General features: G+C 39.4%; 2 protein-coding genes across 7 annotated transcripts in view; one reads left to right on the top strand and one right to left on the bottom strand.

Annotated features, from left to right (window-relative positions):
• LMBR1 (limb development membrane protein 1) overlaps positions 1 to 3,701 on the top strand; it is a 64,683-nt gene extending 60,982 nt beyond the window's left edge. For all 6 annotated transcript variants that reach the window (XM_059471733.1, XM_059471725.1, XM_059471740.1 and 3 more), the window contains one exon: positions 1,835 to 3,701. In XM_059471733.1, the coding sequence (XP_059327716.1) occupies positions 1,835 to 1,917 (83 nt within the window). In that variant the 3' untranslated portion in view covers positions 1,918 to 3,701. The remainder of the gene's footprint in view (positions 1 to 1,834) is intronic.
• A 7,710-nt stretch (positions 3,702 to 11,411) lies between these two features.
• RNF32 (ring finger protein 32) lies at positions 11,412 to 22,653 on the bottom strand. Its single transcript, XM_059486190.1, is given in 6 exon segments — positions 11,412 to 11,497; positions 13,854 to 13,982; positions 14,181 to 14,345; positions 19,467 to 19,523; positions 19,526 to 19,708; positions 22,626 to 22,653. Coding segments are annotated over 6 exon segments (648 nt in total).
• Between the last annotated feature and the right edge of the window lie 1,162 nt (positions 22,654 to 23,815).

Below are 23,815 nucleotides of genomic sequence, written 5' to 3'. Positions count from 1 at the left end.
AAGTTAAAGTGTGAGGATGAATAACGTGTTGTTTTTTGAAGAGTCCAGAGCTAAGGTACAGTGTTGATTTCAGTGATATGCCTGTGGTACTTACTGGTCTTCAGTTGGATTTTCAGTCTTTGGAGAGCATAGAAACATTCTCATTGCTAGGAGCAATTATTCCACATTAAACTTCAGCTTGTCTATGGGTTGTCTTTCTGTTTTGTCTAAATCAACCTAGTAGTTCCCTATAAATAGTTAGCAGAGATGTCAACTTTGTTGTCATACATTTTTGGAACATCTATTCAGAGAATCATTGTACAGAATGTACAGAACCTTAGTAACTGGCTGAGTAAAGCCTGTACTTGATATAATCAAAAATTTGATCAAATTTTGCATTGATGTTTCTTGAAGAAAGGATTGAAACACATTTGATACTAAGAGCATAAAATGTTTTTTATTTTTTTATTGTTGTCACCCTGTCTTATCTTTACTAATTAACAAAGCTCCTCTCTCTTTAGATCCCTAGAGTAGTATTTAAATTGAGAGGAATAATGGTGAAACTTTAGTGTTTCTTTGTAGCTGAGGATTCAGATAGAATCATCTAGAAGTTACTGATGTTAGTTTTCACTGTTTGAGTTGAGATGCTGAAACAAAATCCAAGCACTTCTCAGAATCCTCGTGGAAGATTAATTTAAAATTGTTGTAAAATAATTAGAAATAAAGTGTTTAATAAAAAATTACAGATGTTGAAGGCAGATTAAGAAACATAAAATGCAAGCACAGTAGGGTAATGATCATTGGATTTGACACAAACAGGGAGTCACAAACCCTGAAATGTGCAGGTTCCTGGCACAAACTGGGTTTGTTTTCAGTGCTGTACATCACAAACTATGTCTGTTAAAAACTGTCCCATGGAATTCAGAGAATGAGAACCAAAATTGGTCTATGACCAAAAAATTCACATATTAGGACTAGAAATAAGACAATATTTAGGAGATTTTGATTTTTTAGTAGTGCAGTCAATTTTGGAATTCCACTTCCAACAATGCAAGAAGTTTAACTTTGCACATCATGGCACTTCAGTGTAGTCTACACAAAATGAATAAGAAACTCTTCCCAGATTTGATCCTTAACTTTAGAGAACTTGATAGGAGACTTCAGAGAGAAACTGTACCAAGCAAGGAAGGACTGACATCACGTCTCTTTTGAATAAAATATGGCTAAATTTGCCATCTTTCCTCATCTCCCTCCTCCTCAAAAAGAGTAATTTAACTGCTTGCCTTGGGCAGGATGTGCGACTTGAATTAGCACTCACAATAGAGAATTGTGCAATAAGAACAAATGGCTGGAAACAGATATAAATCAGTAATAGTGTAGTATAAAAACGTAATTTGACATATAAATAGTTTAGAGACATGATCTGGTCATCACAAATGACATTAAGATCAGCAGTGGGTGATTTACAAAAAGATGTTCTAGTTTAAAATAATTAATAATTAATTATCAAAGTAATACAATTAATAATTTTAGGTAATTATTTAGGTATTTTTAGGCAATAGGGTAAACTATTGCAAGTCTTTCTTGGTTCTTAACATCTGAGTCTGTGATTTAAGCAATGGAAAGTGAGGGTTCTCCATCTCCCATGCTTATAATGGATTTTCTCACTTAAACAACACTGAGGGAATTTCCCAGAAGCAATTCTTAGAGGAGGTAGAACATCAGTTCTGGTCTTCAGCAAATGTAAAGTCTGCAATCACAGAGTAGGATTTGGGTTCTCTGTGTTCTTTTGAATGCCTGTGTGCATGAAACAAGGGGGAGTCTAAGTTTTTCCTTATTCTGTAATGTTTTGCAGGATTAGATAAACTTCACCTATCAAACAATCCAAGAGACCCGGAGACAAAGCCTTCTGCAAATGGCCATCAGAAAACACTGTGATAACAATCACCTGCAGTCAGCAGAGCTGAAAACATCAATCTCATGGCATTCCTGTCATCTCATCAGCATTTTTATATTGCTTTTAGTTGTTAGTTTGGGTTGAGCCTTGTCTCATTTTGATGCTGTGTGCTTCTGAGGAAGTTAGGTGTATCGGATTCTTCTCTTTCCAGTGAACTTTTGGTCTGCTTGTTTATTTCCCAGGAAGTTAATGCAGGAGGTGCCTTGAAGACTGGAAGCTGAGGAGAAAAATGCATTCCTTTTTATTTGTTGACAGTTTCACATCTTTATTTTTAGACTTGCTACCATTTGAATGCACAGTACCTCCTGTGTTATACAAACACAGCTATAAAGAATAACTTTGGGACTTGATTAAAATAAAAAAAGAAAAAGAAGAAAACATACACTTGAAGGCCAATATGACCCTCACTGGAAATGTAAAGTAGCTGGAGTAGGTACCCATGACAGGAGATGAACAGCTCTACTGAGAGTGAGTTAAATAGGACAGGAGAGATCCCAGTGCTGGATGCAGTAGGCTGTGTCATGGTGCCTTCTCAGCAGGCCAGTGTGTTTTCAGCTCTCTGTCCTTAGCTCCAGATGCCAGCTTGCTTTACTGGTGGTCAAACAATGTCTTACAGAAGTCCAAGATGAAGATTAACTTCAGTGTTCAATCTGAGCCTAGTATGCTTTGTAAAAAGCTGTGTAGACCCTCTGTCACAGCTCTCAGTTCTGTGAGCTGTTGTGCCCTGGAGGTCCCTTTCCCTACCCAAGACCCTTGTGAAATTTTTGATGAACTACTGTGTGTAAGCAGTACCTGGAATCAATGCAAGGAGCACAGGCCTAGGAGGCTGCAGTTGCAGTTTTCTACAATCTTTAATTTGAAGTAAATTTCTCTTGAGTTTATACTTCAGTTACCAGGATTTCTGTTCAGTGGCATAACCCAGTTATCTGTCACTGGCCTGTTTTTTAATGTACACATGTTCATGTATATAGGCCTATATGTGTAGATATCATAAATTAAGTTCTAAGGTTGTAGAGATGACAGTAGGTGGTTTGGTAAGTAAAACGTGTGTGTGCAGTCTTGGTAGTTTGAATTGCTGAAGTGTTGAACTGCTCAGAGGCCTTAGATTCAAGACGGCATCAGTGGGTGATAATGTCCTTTCTTGTAGCATTTCCTTGCAGCCTTAGGGAATCCTTTAAGCAGTTTATAGTAAAGAAAAATAACAAGTAAGTATTCAAAAATCTGGTTGCACTTTTGTCCTGCTCAGCCACAAGTAATCTCCAAACAGACTGGAATGGGGACACCTTCAGTGAGTGCCCCTTCATGTGGGGAGCCAGAAAATTTTCCTCTTCAATTCCTATTTCTGTGAAACAAGTCTGCCTGTCTGTAGTTTGAGGTCTTATATTCATTGGTGACAACTTGGTTTCCAGTGTGGTTCCAAAATAAGGTAAACCTTGTGTCAGAAACTCTTTGGCTGTTCTCTTGAGATGACTGCTCTGGGCTGTAGACCTTATTGCTGTGTGTGTGAATGTCTGCTTGTTTTTTTTTTTTCCCTGAAGTGCTTCAAAAATCATGCTCCAGTACACATGAGGATTTATCATTTTTCAGCTGCCTTTTCTGACTTGAACTGGGGCATAATGTAAATATTTCTGTAGTAAATATGATGCTAGAGGATTACTTTTTTTTGTGTGTGTGTGATCAGTATAAATTCAAGGTTTATTGAACTGACTATTGATGTGTTGTATCAAGTCTTGGAAGAAAAAGTAAAATTATTTGATTTCACTAAGATTTACAAGCATCTTTTCTCTTGCTTAGTGGTGACACTTTAGTGAGAAATCTTTATCTGAGTCAAAGTTCTGCAACCAATAACAGAGAGCTATAATTAAAACTTGTTCTAAAATGAGTTTATATTTAAAATATTGGGAGATATATTATTAGGGGCATCAGCCAGGTATTCTTAGAGCTTATAGCCTTATGTATTGGCATCATAGTTAAAACCCAGTGAAATATGTCCCCTTTTCCATGCAAGTCATTGTATGACCAAAATTGTCCTCATGTCTTAATGGGGTGGTGAACTGTGGTGTGTGAAGCCAGTTAGCTTTTAGATAATAAATATTTCTGTTACAATGCTAAGACAGTTAATACACTCTGAAGAAATTAATATTAGGAATAAACCTAGGAGTATGAACCAGCATAAGTCTTGCTCTTTGTGCCTTTGGAGAGATGTTTGTCATGGCATCAGTGACCCAAGAACACAGAAAAAGGTGGATTTTAATGTGTGTGTGGCTTCTGCAAGTGAGTTGGGCAATTACTTCAACTGAGCAGAAGCAGTTCCTGCTGAGAAGCACCCAAGCTTCAGGCAAGACTTTAAAATTCTTTTTCAGAACAAATTTTAGAGCCTTGACTGTGCCCACCCCTTCTGCTGGATTCTGCAGGCAGATGCGTGGGTTAAGGCTACCTTAGGGAAAACTTGACACTGGACTCCGTGGGATGGTTGAGGTGCTGTGTGGTTTCCAAGATGGATGAGAAATTCAGAATTACACTGGCAGTGTTGTGTTTTAAAATCAACTGCTGATATTGTGACATTAAAATATGCCTTTGGCCTTGAAGATGACGTGCTTATGCAAAGCTTTGTCACTGCATGCAGGACACAGGTCACTGTATACTTCTCACAGAATCATATGGTCACTTAAATACAAGCAACTGGTAATTCATTAATGGATATTGACAATACATTCCTGTATTTGACTCATGTAGAGTCAGGTGGTCTATACCTTCAAGGTATATACAGCTGATCTTAGTAACATTAACATCTGCCTCACTTCTTAGGAGGCAAAAAGCACATCAATGCTTCCATCTTCAACTAGATACCACACAAGACCAAAAAATAGATGTAAACTGAGTGTTTTAAGTTAGCTGTTTTTTGGCTTTTTTTCTGTGTTGGTAGCACAATATTAAATGCAATTGCAGAACTGTAATATTTGTGGGATTTCTAAGCATGAAGCACACATGCTTATCACTTTAAGCTAAAAAATAGTAATATTGGTTACTGTACAAGTGACAGTTTTGCATTCATAAGGAGCTTTGTTTACTGTCTGTAATGTGCTGTTTATCTTTGGCCCTGTTCCTCTGATCCCTTTGACCCTGTTGGCTGTTTTAGTGTCATAGAAATGAAAAGATTTGACAAGTGGTTTCCCTTGTCTGGCTCCCAATTACCCCTGGAGCACCAGTGGAGGGAGGGCTGGGCTGCCCACACAGGCAGGGAGGAACTCCTGCAGCAGGTGCTTGGCAGGAGGGACATGGGGAGAGATCCTGGGGACATGTCGTCCCCGGTGTCACCAGGAGTGTCACATCCTCCTCCCCTGTGTCACCAGGGGTGTCACATCTCCCTTGTGTCACCAGGGGGTCACATCTCCCCGGTGTCACCAGGAGTGTCACATCCTCCTCCCTGGTGTCACCAGGGGTGTCACATCCTCCTCCCCGGTGTCACCAGGGGTGTCACATCTCCCTTGTGTCACCAGGGGGTCACATCTCCCCGGTGTCACCAGGGGTGTCACATCTCCCTTGTGTCACCAGGGGGTCACATCTCCCCGGTGTCACCAGGAGTGTCACATCCTCCTCCCTGGTGTCACCAGGGGTGTCACATCCTCCTCCCCGGTGTCACCAGGGGTGTCACATCTCCCCAGTGTCCCCAGGAGTGATGTGCACCAAGGCCCTGCAGCCCCTGTCCCTCCCACCATGTCTCTGCCACTCACCCCTGAGGCTGTGCAGCAGCTGAGGCTATTTGAGGTGCTCACATGTGCCCAGTGCTGTGTAATGAAGACATGATGGCCCTTTTCTCAAAGAATTTACAGTCTAAATTAGAAAGGAGTAAGGTAGAAACAGAAAGCAGTTGGCCTCTTCCTGCATGTGGCTTTCCTTGAGTTCTTGTAGCATGCTCTAGGTTATTTCCCATCTCTTCTCCCTCTCCCAGAAGTGGGGTGGTGGTGTATGTACAGCAACTGAGCCTTACCCTTAGTGGACTGGCATCTAAAATTTTGAAGTAACAAATACACAGCTAAATCCTGTTTAATGTATTCTCTGATCCTGAAAATAGCATATTTTTAAACCAGGGTGAAATAATCTAAGCAGAGACAGGACATTAAGGCCACATAAATAACCTCTTCAGAAAGAAATGTGCTTAGTTTTGTTTTAAAAGGTGTTGATGTGAACTGTGAAGCTTTAATTGCTGTAATGAAATAAGATTCCCTACCTCCTAGTATTAGGATTTTTGTTGTTATTTTAGTTGAATTGAGAGAATATTGCCTACACTGACTTCCCTCCCCAACCCATGAACACTGAATTTGCTGTTGGTAAGCTGGCAGGTTATTTCAGTCACATTGTCAGATTTGAACTCTACAAAAATGCTACTTTTGAATTTATCCCATTCAGCAAGAGCAAACTAAGGCCACAGCCACCAGCCACACAGTGATAAAATATCTACCCCCTTTTCTACCTTGCCCCCTTGAGATAGACAAAACATGAAACAGCAGAAGAATCCACATAGATTTGATTTATGCACTGTAAGAAAACACACCAGAAGGTAACTTCAATGGAAGGCTTTTGAAATATTTCACAATTGAAGCACCTAGAACTCTTCAGAGATAAAAATAACGTGTATCATTAGTATACAAATGTCAATTGTATGTTCTCTAAATAAGCCAATAATTCACTGACACTGAAAAAAAATTCATCACTTCTTAAAATCTCCTTTGTGATTCACAGTGAAACAGTATCTTGGACTTTTATAGAAGCCTGTGAACTTCTGAAGGTATCTCTGTCTTGGCAACAGAAACCTTAGGATGCTTGCTAGTTTTGTGTTAACTGCCATATTTTATCAGTAACTTTTTAGCTTCATTTAATGCTAATGATTTTTTAAAAATATACATAGCATTATATGTTTTGACAAATACAGAAGGTGACTCCAAACAGTCAAAGAGATAGTGTGAGAAATATCCTGTAAATTCTGATATTCTTGACGCACTGATTCCAAGCTAATTAGAAACTATCTGTATGAAGGCCTTACATCAAATAGAAATTAGGAAATCCTGATTCTTAAAGGCTTTTAGGTATCTGAATGTTGATATGTACCTACTTGAGCACTTTGGAATGCTGCTTCTGGATGGTTGTTGATCACTAACCCCAAGCACTTGTTGCTTTTCTCCCTACCCCCATAACATTGTTTTATAGTCAGCATCACTGGATGAAGCTCCTTTCTTGGGCTGTATTTTGCATTCTTCCTCTATTCCCTGCTTCCGTAGATACCAGCTATTGAAGTATTGGGGCACCTGCTTTGATTTTCATGTATTTCTTTTCCCACATAGAGAGGTATTCATTCCCTAGTTAGAACTGGTCTTCCACTACAAAAACGTTCACATTTATGAATTTGTTTTTAACCACTAGGTTCCGTTTAAGCAATCTTGTCACTAGCAAGGGTCCTCTAACAAATTACCAAGAGCTCAAGTCAGTTTGGATCGTGAGTGAGAGGGCTTAGTCATTGTATATATTTGTGCTTTGAGCTTCCAGGGCTGTGAGGGTACAGCCCCACTTGTCAGTGAGGGGAAGGAGCTGGTGTGGCCACTGGGAGCCCTGGGGTGGTGTCACTGCAGGGTGGCTCCTGCTGGGTTCCTGCTCTGCTGTGGGGTGTGCAGAGAGACCTCCCTCAGTGGGAGGTGGGCACGCCTTGTGTCAGCTCTCAGCAGGGTCAGCCTGTGAGAGGTGCTGAGCTCAGGCTCTTCACCTTTCTCTGGATTTTTGTATTTCATGTGTATGAGCATGTTTTGGGCCTTCTCTCCCCGTGTGAGTTGGTCATTCAGAGAAGTGGCATGATGGTGATACCTGTGCAGTGATTCAGTGGGTGTGTTTAAATGTTTAAGAAGAAAATTGGCTGGTGCATGATTTCCTGTTTCTCACTAACCATGAGTTTTTTCCAGTCTGGACCAAAATTCTTAAGAGTCACAAAATCTCTCTGAGTACTTTCTCCTCCTTGGCTTTATATAACAAAAAAATTCAGTCACTTTTACTTTCTTAAAGGTAGCTTTCAAAGTAGTTTTGCCTTAGTTAGTGTGATTTCTGTTGCTTTAAGGAGAATTGGATAGAAAAAGAAAATATATTTAGGTATGGGATTTGAAATATTGGTGTGTGTGTATGAAACACATGTACACAAAGTATTTCCTTTCCTGTGGGGTTTGGGCCCAACCCTACATTAGCCCAACCCTAAATAGAGATCATGTGTTGCTCTTGTCTCCACTAATTTTTGTATTTAAAATTCCCAGTGAGAATGCTGAGGATGTTGCCTCAGGGTGCTGCTGGCACCCTGGTCCCTGTCACATGGAATTGGCTTCATGTGTGCTTAGGTGGCATGACCATAAAACCACAATTCTGAGCTGGCCTTTCCATGGCTGTTGATGCTTCTGGCTGGGCTGTGATGATGGCAGCAGGTACCTTCACTGTGCACATTCAGGGTTTCACTGCAGTGTTCCTGGTTAATACCACAATTTACAAAAACAATTCTAAATTACGCACAATCTCTGAACTGCGTGAGGCTGGGAGGTGCTGAATGGAGCTGGTGGTCCCCTCTTGGTCTGATTTGTGCTTCAGGTTTTGTAAACTCCACAGTCTTGAGCAGCTGACTTCTCTTTCACATGGATGTATCTGACCAAGGTATAACACAGCTGAAAAATTGTGCTTTGAGTGTTACTTTAATCCCAACAGTTTTGGTGTAGATACCTTCTCCCCATCAAACCCTTCCTGGTTCATTTTAGGTCACCCAGAATTATTGTTTATAATGTTCTCTGTTGTGGGTATTTTGTTGTGTTACAAAAAAAAAATCTGCTGCCTTAGCTAGGCTGATACTTTTGTTCTGTTCTGTGGAAAGCAGTGGTAATATGTTTTTTTCCTTTGTTTGAAATGTTACACTGAATGTTTTGTAGGAAAATTTTTTTTTACCGTTTTTCAATAAAGGTAAAGTGTGATTTATAGCAGAGTTTTGTCCCTTTTTTTATTATAAGCAATGAAGAAATAATCTCTGTCATTCTAAGTTATCCTGTCTGTAATTGGTATGAATAGTTGTGTTCTTCTCACTTCCTCTTTCTCCCAGTTTAACCTGCTTTTGAAATTCTCAAATGGTCGTGTTTCTAAAATATCTGAGGTAGGGAATGTGATGGAGATTCCTCTACATTCAGAGGCATCACAGCCCTGTGTTTTAAGACAGGTGTGCAATTAATTGGAACTCTCTGCTTTAGGCCAGTGGGGATTGTTTATAGCAAAGTATGCTCATTATGTAATTTGTAAGTAATTTGCAATTCCTTAATAGTTTGACTGAAGGGCAATTTTTACATGTTAAACCCCTGACCACCATGCTTCCTAAACTGTCTGTAACTTAAACAGCTTCAGACTTTAAATTCCATTTCACAGGAGAGTTTAGGCTGTTTTTAAAGTTCAAGGATCACGTGGCTGGAAGGGACCTGGAGATGTTTGATCCATCCAGCTGCACAGGATCAAACATAGCTCCATTATTGCTGGTATTTAACCAGCCTGGCAGGGCTGTCTGTGATGGGATTGCTGTGCTGTCTCCAGGCAGTATATTCCACTGTTTAATTGTCCAAGATTTCATAAATGTCAAATGTCAAGGGCCCTGGCCATGCTTTAAGCTTTAATTTTGTTCTCAAACATCCATAGTAAAACAAGTCTTTCTGCTTGCACTGCTTTTTCCATGCCTGAAAGGTTACATTTCCCTTTATTTTCCACACCTGAAAGGTTACATTTCCCTTCATTTATATGAGAAGTGATCCCAATTCCCTCAACAGTTTTATGGAGGCCTCTTATCATCCTTTTTGCTGTCTGTGGGGATGCTTATGTATTTTTGGAAATGCAGAGCTCAAGTGGAGACAGAAACCTCCAAGCTTGAGCTCTGGCACTACGTCATATCTTCAGTACTTTTTTCTTTGTATTTTTTGGGCTTGGTTGGTTTGGTTTTTTGACAGACAGTGGGAGAAGAGGGATCTCAGGTGTTGTCCTCAGTAGAGATTTTTATGCCGTTTTACTGCCTTTTGAGTATGTTTCTGCATATTGCACATAGGACTGGGCAATCTCATCTTCATATCTGAAGATGCTCCCACAGGGACTCAACAAAATAAATACCTAAAAGGATTGCTTTTCTTGAATTTAATCATCTTGAGTGCAACCCCAGCTCACTGTGGCCACTTCCTCCTAATGTACCCCTGTGTCTGAAAGCTCTGCAGGGTTTCACACAGGTCTGTGTATCTCTGCCCATAAATGTGTGCAGCAGTTTTAAGGGACATTTTGACATCTGTATTATGACCAGGCAATGTGAGCCTTTCTCTCAGTTTATTTCCTGTGACAGAAAACATGCTAGGAAAAGGAGGATCCAGTTTTTCAGGGAGTGTGGTTTGGATAGTGGGAGGTGAGGTGGCAGAAGGATTGAGCTCAAGGTCAGACAGCCTCATGGCACCTGAACACTTTCTTACTGTTTTATTTCACTTCTTTTTCTTCCGGTAGCTTTTCTCTACCAGCACATCTGCTCCCTTCCAGCTGTGAAAGTGACCCTCCATAGCATATATCAGAGTATTTAAAATGAACTTTTCTAGACCCAAAGAAGTTGAGAGCCCAAATCTCACAAAAATCCTTCAGAGATGATGTGGAAAACTCACTTAAGAATTTATATAAGCTTTGAGTTTCCTAAATTTTCTGCTAACATGATCTTATTCTTTTGATTCTGTGGTCTGATTCACTGCTGAGAACTGTTCTGACTGTGTTACCAGATGATCCTTAACAGAACAGGATATTGAAAGGATGTATCCATTTGTCAGTGGAAATAGGATTTGTTTCCTTGTTAGTAAATGCTGATTTAGCAATGTACCATAAAAGTTTCCCGGGAGCCTTTGTATTGTGGATGTATTTAAATCCCAAAATGATGGGTAAAGCAGCAGCCCCTCCTGTACTCTCTGAGAGAATTCTGTGTAGCAAACAGCAGGTTGGGAACCTGGTGCTTCCCCTCAGCACTGCTCAGTGCCAAGAAAGAAACATCCCAGTCTCTTGTTCACACTGACCTTCAGTGGTATGTGTAAAACACAAAACAAACAAACAACAGTCCCACCTCAGGCCTCCTCCAATATTTACACTTTGTGGTCTCCAAACAGTCCTGACTGGTGACACCATGTGCTCTCTGAATGAGAAAGCATTGAAACCTTGCTTGTATCTTTAATATTTTAATGTGATTATGTATTTAATTAATAACAGCCCTGGTAAGTTTTACCTGACCGTTGTTAGCTGGGTTCTAGAACTGGATCTCTGCATTGCAATTTGAACCGCTCTTACTGATTTCATATTAAAATCTGGCTTCAGGAGGAACAAGGTAAGATTACACCCAACTCATATAATTTGGGGTTTCTGTTCACCATCAAGTAAAGGTTGATCACTTTAAAACACTTCTGAGTTATGCTTGGTCATCATGTATAGTGGTATCAGACTTGACCAGACCTGACCTGGTGGTGAAAGCAAGTGAGTATCCCTGAGCTGGAACTGTAAAAAACAAAAGAAAACTATTTTCCTGCATGAGACAGGGATCTATGAAGTTCCTCTGCTGCTAAGATACCATCTTTGAGCTACTCTTGGATTTTCTGTAGTATGATCTGACCCAGCTCACATCAGTAAATCAAGTCTAAGGTTGGGAAGAAAGAAAGAAGTGTAACTAAAATTTAACCCAGAATTTTTGTTAACTGGTAAATCAGTGTGAACTATCAATGTGAATGGAAAGGAAATCAGCATTTTAAATAATTTGTTATTGTCATGTTCTAGGATGTAAAAATGAAATTTTAATACATAATACCGAATAACTTTTTTTTAGCCTTGAAATATGAAACAGAGCAATTGAATTTATTTCTGGAAACACCATACCCTGTCCATTTTATGCCTGAAACTTCCTAAAGCTTGGACAGAGTGGCAGAGAGTGACTGTGCAATCCCCCATCGGTATGCAGAGCTGCATCAGTCATCTGTACAGCAGCCCAGGACTATGATAAAATGAAACCATGAAACAAAGCACCGAGGTGAACTTTGTCCATGGGGGAAGCCTTTTTAAGTGATCCAATGTCAGCAAATTGCTTACTAATGTGTTGACTTATGGCAACCCTCAAAAGTAAAATGAAAAGGCTGGAATTTACAGCATATCAATGAATCAGTTGATAAGCTTTTACTGGTTTAATATCCTCCTAGTTTTGCTGCTTGGAGCCACTTCAGGTTAGCAACAGAATGTTTACCATCTCTGTGTGATAAAGGAAGTCAAATGACTAAACAAATTCCAGGACCATTATACTGTTTGGTGAGATTTAAATTAAAATCGTTGGGAGAAATCATGTGGAGGGAGGAGGAAGAAACTAAAGTTAACTGCATCATTTCCCAATGACTTACCTCCTGCTTCCTAAACAATGGCAGGATTTTTAGCAGAGCTGGAGATAATGTAATGCATTAGAAAAGATTTAACTGCACCAATAAAAGGCTATACCACAATTAAATGACATACAGAGTGACATTTATAGGGAGGATCAAAGAAATTCACTACCTAACATGCTGAAGCAACACCCTGCTCTCTGTGTATGAGAGTGCTAAAAAGTAGCCTACTTTGGTTTCAGTGACCTTTCTTATCTCCTTTGATCTAGATTATTAAAAATTGTAATGCCAGGTGTAATAAGGGCTACTGTAGCACCCTGAAACAAGCAATATATGTCCTTCCTAGTACTAATATTTCAGACCTTGTTTTTTATTTTCTGATATTTATTTAAGCATATGAAACTTGACATTTAACCTTTGTGATCCTTCCAAAGGTGGCAGGGTTATTAAAAAAATAATTGGGGTTTTTTTGCTATTGTGATGCCATTTGATTATGCTAATGTTTAGGGAGTGACATTTTAAAAGCACAGTTCAATTTTGAGAAGCAAATTCTATTTTAGAAGAGCTTTTTAGTGGCTGGAAATGGATAGCTCCTTGTGAAAACTTTCTTTAATGTTTTAATTAACCAACACTTTAAGAGTGAACAGCAGGAAAACTCATCTACAGTTCCCACTTGAAAGCCACTAAGGAAAATAAGTGCAGGTCCTTTAATCATGACTTGCACTGAATTTATTCAAACCTAATCATTATGAGAGGACATTATAAATTTATTCTTAATAGAAGGTGGAAAAGCAGTCCCCATTTTGTTCCCTCTTGGATGAAGATCTTCCTGTGGCTTTTTGAGATGTGGGCAGCCAGGTGCCACAGGCAGGGACCTTAAAGCCAGCCCAGGGCAGGTGGCTTGGAGGGATTGTGCCGTAGCAGAATTTCAGTGAGAGAAATTGTGACCACTGACATTCAGCTGCAGCTTTGAGCACATTTAGGAGCCTTCTCCAGCCTCCTGTAGCTGAGACCTTGTTTCATGGCTTTGCATGGTGTCTTGGGACCATGGGAAACTGGCAGCCTTCTTGGGAAAAATGCCTATATTTTCTTCCCCAGACTTTCAAACAGCAGGAAAATCCAAGGGTTGTCTGTTCTAGTGTTGCTTCTTGAGGACAGTCACAATCCATTGGCAGGTTAATTTTTTCCAAATTAAGGGCTTGAGCACTTTTGCGTGGAACATGGAACATCAGTCACCTTCATATTCTTCAGTCACCTTCATATTCAGTGTTCTTCAGCCCCCTTTGTATTCTTTTTCTCTGCTCCGGGGAAGGATTTTGCACTGGTTCCAAAGAGGATGGAATGAGCAGACTGACAGAACAACAGTGCTGCCTGTTCAGTGTGAATGAGAAGGAATGAGTGAAAAGGGAGGGAGGAAACTCCTGATATTCAGGAGTTCTGGTTTAAGGAAGCTGAATTGCCCCAAGGAAAAAGACCAAGGAAGCAAATACAGCAAAGCATTTTTTCAAATAGTTGCTTTCTTAATTTTCTATCCTTAGGAGGCACTGCTTCCCTTAAGTCTTTAGACTCTTTTCTAGCAATATATCCCCTCCAGGAAGCTTAAATTCTGTAAGACAATTCTGCTCAAAAAGAGGAAACTTGAATTTTTATAATTTAGTTATTTATATGAAACAATGACTTATTACTTTTTTTTTTAACTTTAACTTTTCCAGTGCATACATTCTGTCTAGTTTCTTACTAAAAGTGTAATGCATTTGGAACATTATTAAGAAATAAATATTGTCTGGTGACACACCTGTAGCAGAAGTAAAGCTTACCTAATTAATTCAATTTAACTAAGCATGCCCCATCATGTATTACTCCTGTCAGATACTGCTCTTTTCTACACATGGGACAACTTTTTACCTGTAAATTTTTCAAAAAATAATTATAATTACAATTACTTGCAATATATTTCATCTCGTTGGTACAGATGAAACAGACTAGATTACAGAATATAAAAACAGTTAATTAATCAATCCATGAACACTCTACAACATGCACATTTTTAAAATAAAAGTGTTAAGAGAATTTTGTAAGTCTCCACATAATCACATGAAATTTCATGGATTAAATTATTCCAGGTTAGAATACTTCTGTGTAGCTCAGTTACAAATGATGTTCTTCCCATGTGCTTTTAAAAAAGGTTATAAAAAAGAATAAAGTACTTCATCATAAAATAGCTTTAAATTATATTTCTTACCATAAAAATCTGGAATCAAAATTCCTTTTCAAGATGATTACATTTAATTCATTAAGATATTCACTTAGGTAGTTTAATTAAAAGACTCATGTATTATGTGCTTGAGTAGTTATATATAAAAATGTACTCCCTTAATGGACTACATGGGAACATGAATGCAGCACCTGTTTTTTCAAAGGAAAGAAAACAACCCCAGAACCAAACCTGACTTTAAAGCATTCTAACAGCTGAAAAGGAAAAAAATGCTGACATGAAAAATTCTGAAAGGTCATCAGTTTGCTTCTGTGATTACTGCACTCTTTTGAGTGAAAACAAAATTACTTTGTGAAATTGTGAATTTTGTGTTAACAGCACATGGGGTGGCAGAAAGGAAGAAATGGCAACTACTACTGGCTGGAGGAAAAAATGATAAACCAAACATTTAAAATGAAATCTGATTAATTTTCCTCCCCTTTCCCAACAGAGACATTACATTTCAAGAGGTGATGCACATCAAATGCAGCGTTTCTCACATGCAGAAAAACAAAAGAGAAAGAAAGTTGACAGGCTACAGGAAAAATTCACCTTTATCTGACCTACACTCCCACCAAATGCTGATGATCTCTGTGCTGACAAAAGATACAGAGTTGGACAAAAAAAGCTGTTGGCTCTTAGGGGAAGGGGCAGCTGGGGAAGGAGTGAAGCCCAGAAGAAGCCCAGAGAAGCTGGAGGGAGAGCTTTCACATACAGTGGCTTTTCCCGTGAAAAAAAGCTAAGGAAACACCAAGGACAAAAAGAATTCCAGAGGCATTTGCCTTTTTGTGCCAAATCTAAAGTAACCTTCTTAATAAGTGCTGTCTTTTGCTCCCTCTTGTGAAGTTTGAAACTTTCAGGGTAGCCAGAAATTGGCAGATCTTTCCAAACCTCTCCCACCTGTCTGTGGACAGTTGTTCACCTCCAGCTAATCTTGATGTTAAAAGAAGCAACAGCCCCACATCTAAGGATATTCAAAGACTTGATTCACAACACACACTTGGTTGTGAAAAGTCTTCTAAAAAAATTTAACAGGGGAACAAGCAGAAAAACTACCCTAAAATGCACTGTGGAAAGGAACTTTTAAGCAATTGGGATAATTCTTCAAATTACCATCATCACCTCTCTGAAGCAGCTCTCTGTTCCATCAGTCACTTGTCTCTTTTGCTTAATATTTTCAAGATGATGGATTAGAGAATGTAATAAAGCAGGATGTGTTTATGCCCATGCTACACATGGGCATTGAGCAGGCCATCGAGGTACAATGCAGGCGTTTCATCAAATAACCTGGGGAAGTGACTGTCTGGCATTGGGTGTACACCTGCTTTGTTTCCCAAATAGAAATAACTGTTTTATGCATCTGAAATTAACAAAGCTTTTGAGAAGGTGAAAATATCTTGAATTGTACAAACAGCAAATGTCTCCCTGATGAATGAAGGCCAGAATCATATCTATCAGGGGTTTATTTGAAACAGAAAATAGCCTATACCTGCTTTGCAAGAACAGATAAAAAGGCTTCTCTACTGTCATAACACCAGAAGTGCACAAATGCTACCAATCTTCCTCTACCATATCTTTTGAAGAGCAGAAGAAGCTGCTTGTGTTGGATGACCAGAATCCATGGAGAAATGTCCAAGGTTTGTGTAACAAGCCATGTGTAACTTGAGTCCATGGTGAGGTTTTAATGGTGTTTGACAAAACAAGAAAGGAAGAGCAACCTGCAATAATTGCAATAATTACAATGCAAGGTGATGACACCTAGATGAGAGCTCAGCCCTAGATGGGAAGGAAAGGGTAAACTCCTTCATTCATACCAGAATCTTTGCACAAATCTGACAGTACTATGCAGCACATATTTGTTCTGTGTAAGCTTTCAAAACCCCATCAGGCAGCTTGTGCATCCAAACCCATTTCTCATGAAGAAAAAAGGAATCCCAGCAAGTCATGGGGTTTTGGTGATCCCCTTGCTCAAGTGTCTCATTATTCTAGGGCAGGATTTGTTAATTTTTGAGGCTAAAATTCTCCTTCTGAGCTCATCCATCTACAGATGTATATCGTTAATCATCTGAAATTTGCACAAACTGCCTTTGATCTTTTAAAAGAACTTTTGAGAGCTACTAAAGGATCTATCAGGAATACTGCCTTCCCTTTAGTTGAACTATCTGCCTAACCCACTTCCTTGTGAGGTCATGACATCCTTCAAACATAAATCAGTTTCAATCTGTGTTTTAGAGCAACGGCTTTGAGGTTTCAGCTGGGTCAATTTATGCTTTTGGAACAATGTGGGGAGGGATTTCCCTGCATGTGGTTTGGTTCACCTAGATCCCACCTGGTTACTTTTGTTATCCCATTTTGGTGGCTCAATCTATGGAGTGATGGCCTCTGTGATGAGAAAATCTGGGTACAGGGGGAGTGAACAAGAAAGCAAAGCAGGGACAGCATGAAAGATACCATCACAACCTAAAAAATGCCTGATTTTGATTTCATTCCAAGCACTGTGGTCAGAGAATGTTTTAAGGAAGAAAATGAGATGGCTTTGTGGAAAGCCTTCTGTATACCGCCAGGGTAAGAGAGAATTCTTATTTAAAGCCTTCAAAAATGGTTTATTTAAACTGCCAAACGAGAAGAGATTGGCAGCAAAGCTGAACTTCTAAATAATACAGACCAGATGGGACACTTGTGAGAGACAGGTTCTACAGGTGTTTAGAAGGAAAACTTTTATACAGCAGAGTTTCTGAGGGAAAATTGGTGGCAGGACACACAAGGAGGGATGTGTGGTCAAAGAAAAAGGCTGTGTGGAGATATTCTCAAAGCAGCACTTTGAAAAGATACAAGCAATGAAAAACTACATTTATCACAGCTCAGGACATCCAAGAATTTTCATCCTTATTCATCAAGTTTAAAAGCCCAACCCATTTACTGACACACCCATTTACAACCAATAAAATAAACCTTATTGAAGCATTTATATAAATTAACCTTTAAACTATTACTGTTGGATTTTAGGAATCAAACCCCTATTGAAAAAAATGAGTGACACAGACCTCTTAAACTTTCTTTTATTACCCATGAACTCAAGAAGAAACTGTTCCATTAAATGACATTTTCAAAGTTGTTTTGCAGTTTCAATGTTTAAACCACACAATCCTTATTAAGGAAGAGAAAGTTTGACAGATGCATTTTGAGATAATAATATAATATATTATTATTATTATTATTATTATTATTATTATTATTATTATTATTATTATTATTATTATTATTATTATTATTATTATTATTATTTGAGATATTATATGATAATATTGGTGAAATAATATGAGAATATTGGTGAAAATACTACAAAGTAAAACCCAGGAACAATTGAAATTTCAAAAAGTATTTCAGTACAGTCTTTTGAATCCCTTTCACCAATATCTGTGTGGGAAAACTCAGTCAGTGCTGTGATTTAAAGAGAAAACATTTCGTCTTTCTAATAACAGCAGAAAACATGCTCACACCTGGGCTGCATTTTTTCACCTCAGCCTTTAGCTTCCATAATCACTCATCACTGATGTTCATTTTAACCCCAATACCTCTTCTCTGTTTTTCCCCCTGCTATCTTCTCTTCAGAATGAACCAAAGAAAAAACCCTGCCCTCTTTAGAACTATAACCATGTAAATATAGTGCTAATTACCTCATCTTATTACCTTTGTCCTGCCACTGGTTACACTCCCTTGTTGTGCACTGCCTGAAGTCTCCCTCTGAATTTTCAGCAGATTCCAAAGGCAGATGTGCTTGGATGGAGCATCCCTGGTTTAATGGGTTCCCTCTGGAGCTGGGACTGCTGTGACAGTTCCTGTGGCAAAGCCAACCTGATCTTCAGGGAGGCCAAAGGGTGTTTGCATGAAAAAGATTAAATAAACCAGCTATTAACAATGATGAAAGTTTATTATACTCAAAACTGCAAAATTTGGAGCCAGAAGGTTCTTTGAGTAGTGCCCAATCAAGGCAACAGAAAGGATGGACACAGGAAGATGTTTGTGGTAAAAATAGTGTTGAAATCTTTAGAAAAGGGAAATACAGAGAGGCAAGAAGCACATTTGATCTCCTGGTCCCTTAAGATGCTCCCTGGTTTTGTTTTTCTAAGCAATATCGTCTGTCGCTGCTCCACAACTGTATTATTATAACACTATTTAAAAGTGAATTTTCTCACCAGGCATCATTCCAAGCCCTCACATCTGTGACTTTTATCTTGCTGCATGTTTGCTTCTAAATTTGAAAAAGGTATTTAGCTACAGGTGTTAATTCTTCCCTGGTTTAGCCCCAGGACCATTGTATAAACAAACCTTTTTAACTTTGAGCAAAGCTGGGTATATATTAACAAAGAATACATTTCATGCAGCTTTATTAAGTGTCTTTTTACAGAATAAGGAATAAACCAGATCATTTCAAATAGACCTTAAAAAAAGCTTAATGCTAGAACCTGTCCCCAACTAAACACAGTAAGAAAATCACTGATGCTTTCTTAAAATAAAATGTAAAGATAGTTATGACATTCAATAGACATTAAAAGTACTTATTGCTTCTAATGAAGAATATGTCTTCATCAAGATGCCCTAGTTTCACCTTTTTACATTCATTGTCACAAAAATAATGTTATAAATGCATTTCAGATATGAAAAGACACATAAGCCACTGAGGGCAATCCCATTTTTTACCTAATGGCTTAAACTGCTGAATTTAGATAAATTTTAAAACAAGATACCATGCTGTTTAACATTTAATCATCTTCTGAACTCAAAGCTTAGCCTTCACATTTTAGTTTATTTTAAATAATAACAAAAGTTACAAATCAGAATGGTTTACCTAATGTCAGCTGTGGAGCACTGGGGTCAAGAAGATTCTCCTTTTTTGCATCTTCCTTGCTTTTGTGCTCTTCTTTCTTAGTCCAGTATTTGCTATTACGCTGACTATTTCTTTTATTAATGGGATTTGTAAAAGTTGTTGGTATTCCTTGTCCTTGACTTAGGATGTTAAAGGATCCTGCAGCTGATGATTTTGTATTATATGATCCTGTAGAGCAACTGCAGACACTGCTCTTGTCTCTTGTTTGGAGAAGCAGCCCTAAAAAACAAAAAACCCCAACCAATCTTGAATAATTATTGTTATAAATTATTTAAAACCATACATATTATAGTAAATTAAATGAAACTCTGCACTTAGCCAATATTTTTCAATTGTTAAAAGCTTTTATACACATACAACTCCAGTAGTTGAAGCCTAACGTGCAATTACTGTAATATGAAATTTAAGATTGATGTTTCTGACACATCCTAGTTTTAACTTATAAAAAGTCAAATGAAATCTTTGATTTATCATTTATATTAAATAAAATAACAGTAATTTTAAAGTTTTAACTACTGAGCTCATAATTATTATATTCAATAAACTCATTATGAACTATAAAAGTTTGGCATGCCCAAACACATTTTAATTTCATATAATTAAAAACAATCCCAAAGGCTAATTTTGCCTTCCAGAGCCCTGAATATAAATGACAATGTATTCTTTTTATACAGGGAATGGGCTTATCTACCTGTTCCTCCCTTTCTCCCCATGCTTATGCTTTATTTTAGGAGATGTAGAATAGAACCCTGTAAAATCATGATGTTCCATTGCTAATCTTTAGCTGGTTTGACAAGAATAGTGTTCCTTTACATGCAGACATGTACAAAGACTTCAATAATATTTCTCAGGAGAAGCAGCCTCCTCAATAGCAGGTAAGAAACCTACAATTTCTGTTGTTTTCTCCTCAGGATCCCATGGGAAAGAGCTTAACATCTGTTCCAGGCACTGAAGTTAACTTTGGATCCATAAACCACCAAGTGTGTTCCCCTCTTGTCCCCATCATTTCACCCCCAGTGGGCTGCAGTGTGCAGGGAATGGACTCAGAACAAATCTTAGGAATCATAAATTTCAGGCTGAACTGACAAGATGTGGCTGCAGCAATAAACCCCAGAAGTGTTCTTCAGGATTGGCTTGTTGTAGAGAGGGAAGGCAGTGATACACAGGGCAGGGATGGTGTTGGCAGCCCCTCTGGGCTGGAGCTGCTCCTCTGTGTCCCAATATTCCCCCCTGGTACAGCAGAGGGATGTGACTTGGTGCCAGGATGGAGGTGCAGGGATGAGTGAGACCCCTGAGGTGTGACAAACAGGAGCCACTGCCCACAGGGCTGCTCTGGTTCACACCCACAGCAAGGTTCAGTTTGGAAGGGGCCTTAAAGATCATCTTGTTCCCCTCCCCTGCCATGGCTGGGGACACTTCCCACTATCCCAGGGTGCTCAGAGCCCCATCCAGCCTGGCCTTGAGCACTGCCAGGGATGGGGCATCCACAGCTTCTATGGACAGCCTGTGCCAGGGCCTCACCACCCTCCCAGGGAAGAATTTCTTCCTAATATCTAAACTAAATCTACCCTTTCTCAGTTTAAAGCCATTTAAGTCCTTGTCCTATCACTCTGTTCCCTCTCCTGCTGTCCCTTAAGGCACTTGAAGCTGCTCTAAGGTCTCACTGGAGCCTTCCCCTCTCCAGGCCGAACAGCTCCAACTCCCAGCCTGTCTCCATAGCAGAGGTTCTCCAGCCTCCTGATCATCTCTGTGGCATCCTCTGGACTCACTCCTCCAGGTCCATGTCCCTCCTACTCTTGGGAGCCCAGACCTGGATGTGTCAGTGTGTGGTTGTTCCACAGCCAGCCCTGCTTCTCTCCACTCACAGCTCAAGATGGGGTGACCAGAGGGACTCTGTGCTGCAGAGAAGCTGTGGGTGTGGCACCGGGGGACACGGTTTCGTGGTGGACCCAGCAGTGGTTAATGGTTGGACTCATTGGTCTTACAGATCTTTTCCAGCCATGATGATTCTTGTTAACCTTTTGTCCCTTTTTCCCCAGCCCCACAGCCCCACAGGCTCTGAGGGAAGGGTGGCAGTGGATGTTGCTCCTTTCTCCTCAGAGGGTGCAGTGGAGCCTCTTCTGGCTTGATACCAGTCTCTGGGAATGATAATTTCTGGTTTTCCCTACCACTCACTGTATCCCACTGTCTCCAGGCAGTGTTTTCCCATTCAGCTCTATGTATGTGGGGTAATGGGGAGGATCAGTTGTGTTCCTCCTTGTGCACTTGGATTTGAAGACATTTTTGCTGTGCTTTTAAATTTTTAATGTGTATTTTTAAGCTGGCAGGTAGTAAGATGGGAGGAGGCCCTGTGATTATCACAGATTTATAGAATAATTTAGGTTTGAAATGACTTGAAAAATCCAGCCATTAACCCAGCACTGCCAATTCACCGTTGATCTGTCTCTCTAACTGCCACATCTACAATTTTTTAAAACACTTCCAGGGCTGGTAATTCCACCACTTCCCTGGGCAGCCTGTTCCAGTGCTAGACAACCCTTCCAGTGAAGATATTTCTCTTAATTTCCAATCTAAACCTCCCTTGAGTCAACTTGGGGCCATTTTCTCTCATCCATACTGCTTGTTACCTGGAAGAGGGGACTGACTCTCACCTGGCTACAGCCTCCTTCCAGGTACTTGTGGAGAGCAGCAAGGTCCCCCCTGAGCCTTCTCTTCTCCAAGCTCTCCATCCTCAGCTGCTCCTCACAGGACTTGTGCTCAGCAGCTTCCTCACTGCCATTTTGGGTGACCTGTGTCTTTGGCTACTCTATAATGGAATCACCATGAAAAAAAAAAGAAGAAATCTTTAAAAAAAGGACAGATGAACAGAATCCATATGGATCAAACAAAGGTCTTTGTCCCCTAGTATCCTATTTTTGTGCAAGGCTCAGGGACATGGTAAGGATGTGTTTAGTACAGCATCAGCTCCTTCAGGTCCTTCCCACATTTTAAAATGTGGCATCCTGAGCCAAAGCACTGCCCGTGTCTTTGGTTAGCACTGATGTGTTTCTTCCAGATGCAGAATTGTGTGGAATCCTTCTAGAAGGAGTGTGGGCTTCCTCTGGCCATTTCCCTGGTTATTCTCACTTGGTGGCCCTTTATTTTTCATGAGGAGAACAGGCACAGATGGTGCCTCAAATCCAGGTGTGCAATTTCTTTGATTTTTTGGGTTTAAATACTTGTCAGAGTCCTTCTCAGCTGCTGCTGACTTGAGAGATTTGTTTTCCTGTGGAAGTGACATTTTCTGAGCAAAAGCAGTTAGGCTGTCCTGAGAGTAATCCTTTGAGCAGCATATAAATGGAGTGATTAATCCACTGGATGCACTTCTCTGTAATTACAAGTAATTACTTTAAAGTCAAATCTGCAAATGAGAATACCTCTCTGTACGGTAGGGGAAGATGGAAAAAGCAGCTGAAGTGGCTATCTTTAAAATGACATTAAATCACTGATTGTTTCCAAAGGCAGGAATTAAATGATAAAATAGCAGTTTTTAAAGGAAACTTGCACGTTATCCTGACACCAAATGTGATGAAGGGATATTTTACAGTATAAACTTTTAAAGATTTTCAGTAATAAATTTAATTAGGAAATAAAGTAGAAAACTCGATTTTCTGCTGTCTAAAATTTAAATGAAAGGATAAATGCTGAAATATTTTCAAAAGCCAACCCACTGATGTGTATAAAAATCTCTGACATGTATAATTTTAGATATAAAGATGCTGAAAATTACCTCTCTTGTGCCTATTTCAGTTTCAGTTTTATGCTTGAACATGATTCAGCACTCTTGTGTCTTTTCAGTATTGCATTCAATTTTTTTGTTAGAATCTATGACTGACTTTCCTAAAGTGGCTAATAAGCTTCTTTTCAAATAATGCTTGCCATCTCTTCTATTTCTGTCATACCTCATTAAGGTGATCCTATACACATGTATGCTTAATTAAGGCTTTTCGTTAAAATAAGCCTTTAATCCAGAGGTGCTGGGCCTTAATTGAAACTCAGAGAAGATTAGTGTCCTCTCTCATTTTGGTCTTCACTTTTACTGTACTTCCTACTGCTTCTAAAGTAAAATGCCTGCGTTAGCCTTAGCTGATACATGGCCAGGAAGAAATTAAAATTCATACTGCAGTCTTCTGGAGAGTAACATGTCTTGATAATTGCCATTTCTTATTAAGTGCCACCTTTTACCAAGAGCCTCCACTTCAAATGCAAAAGGTTGCTTTAAACACTCCAAGGACATTAACATAATGAACACGCTGCCTGTTTTGAAGGTG

Source organism: Ammospiza nelsoni, chromosome 1, assembly GCF_027579445.1.
Source record: "Ammospiza nelsoni isolate bAmmNel1 chromosome 1, bAmmNel1.pri, whole genome shotgun sequence".
Classification (NCBI taxonomy): Eukaryota; Metazoa; Chordata; class Aves; order Passeriformes; family Passerellidae; genus Ammospiza; species Ammospiza nelsoni.
The sequence above is the reverse complement of the archived record's forward strand: the minus strand, read 5'-3'. Positions and strand labels throughout refer to the sequence as shown.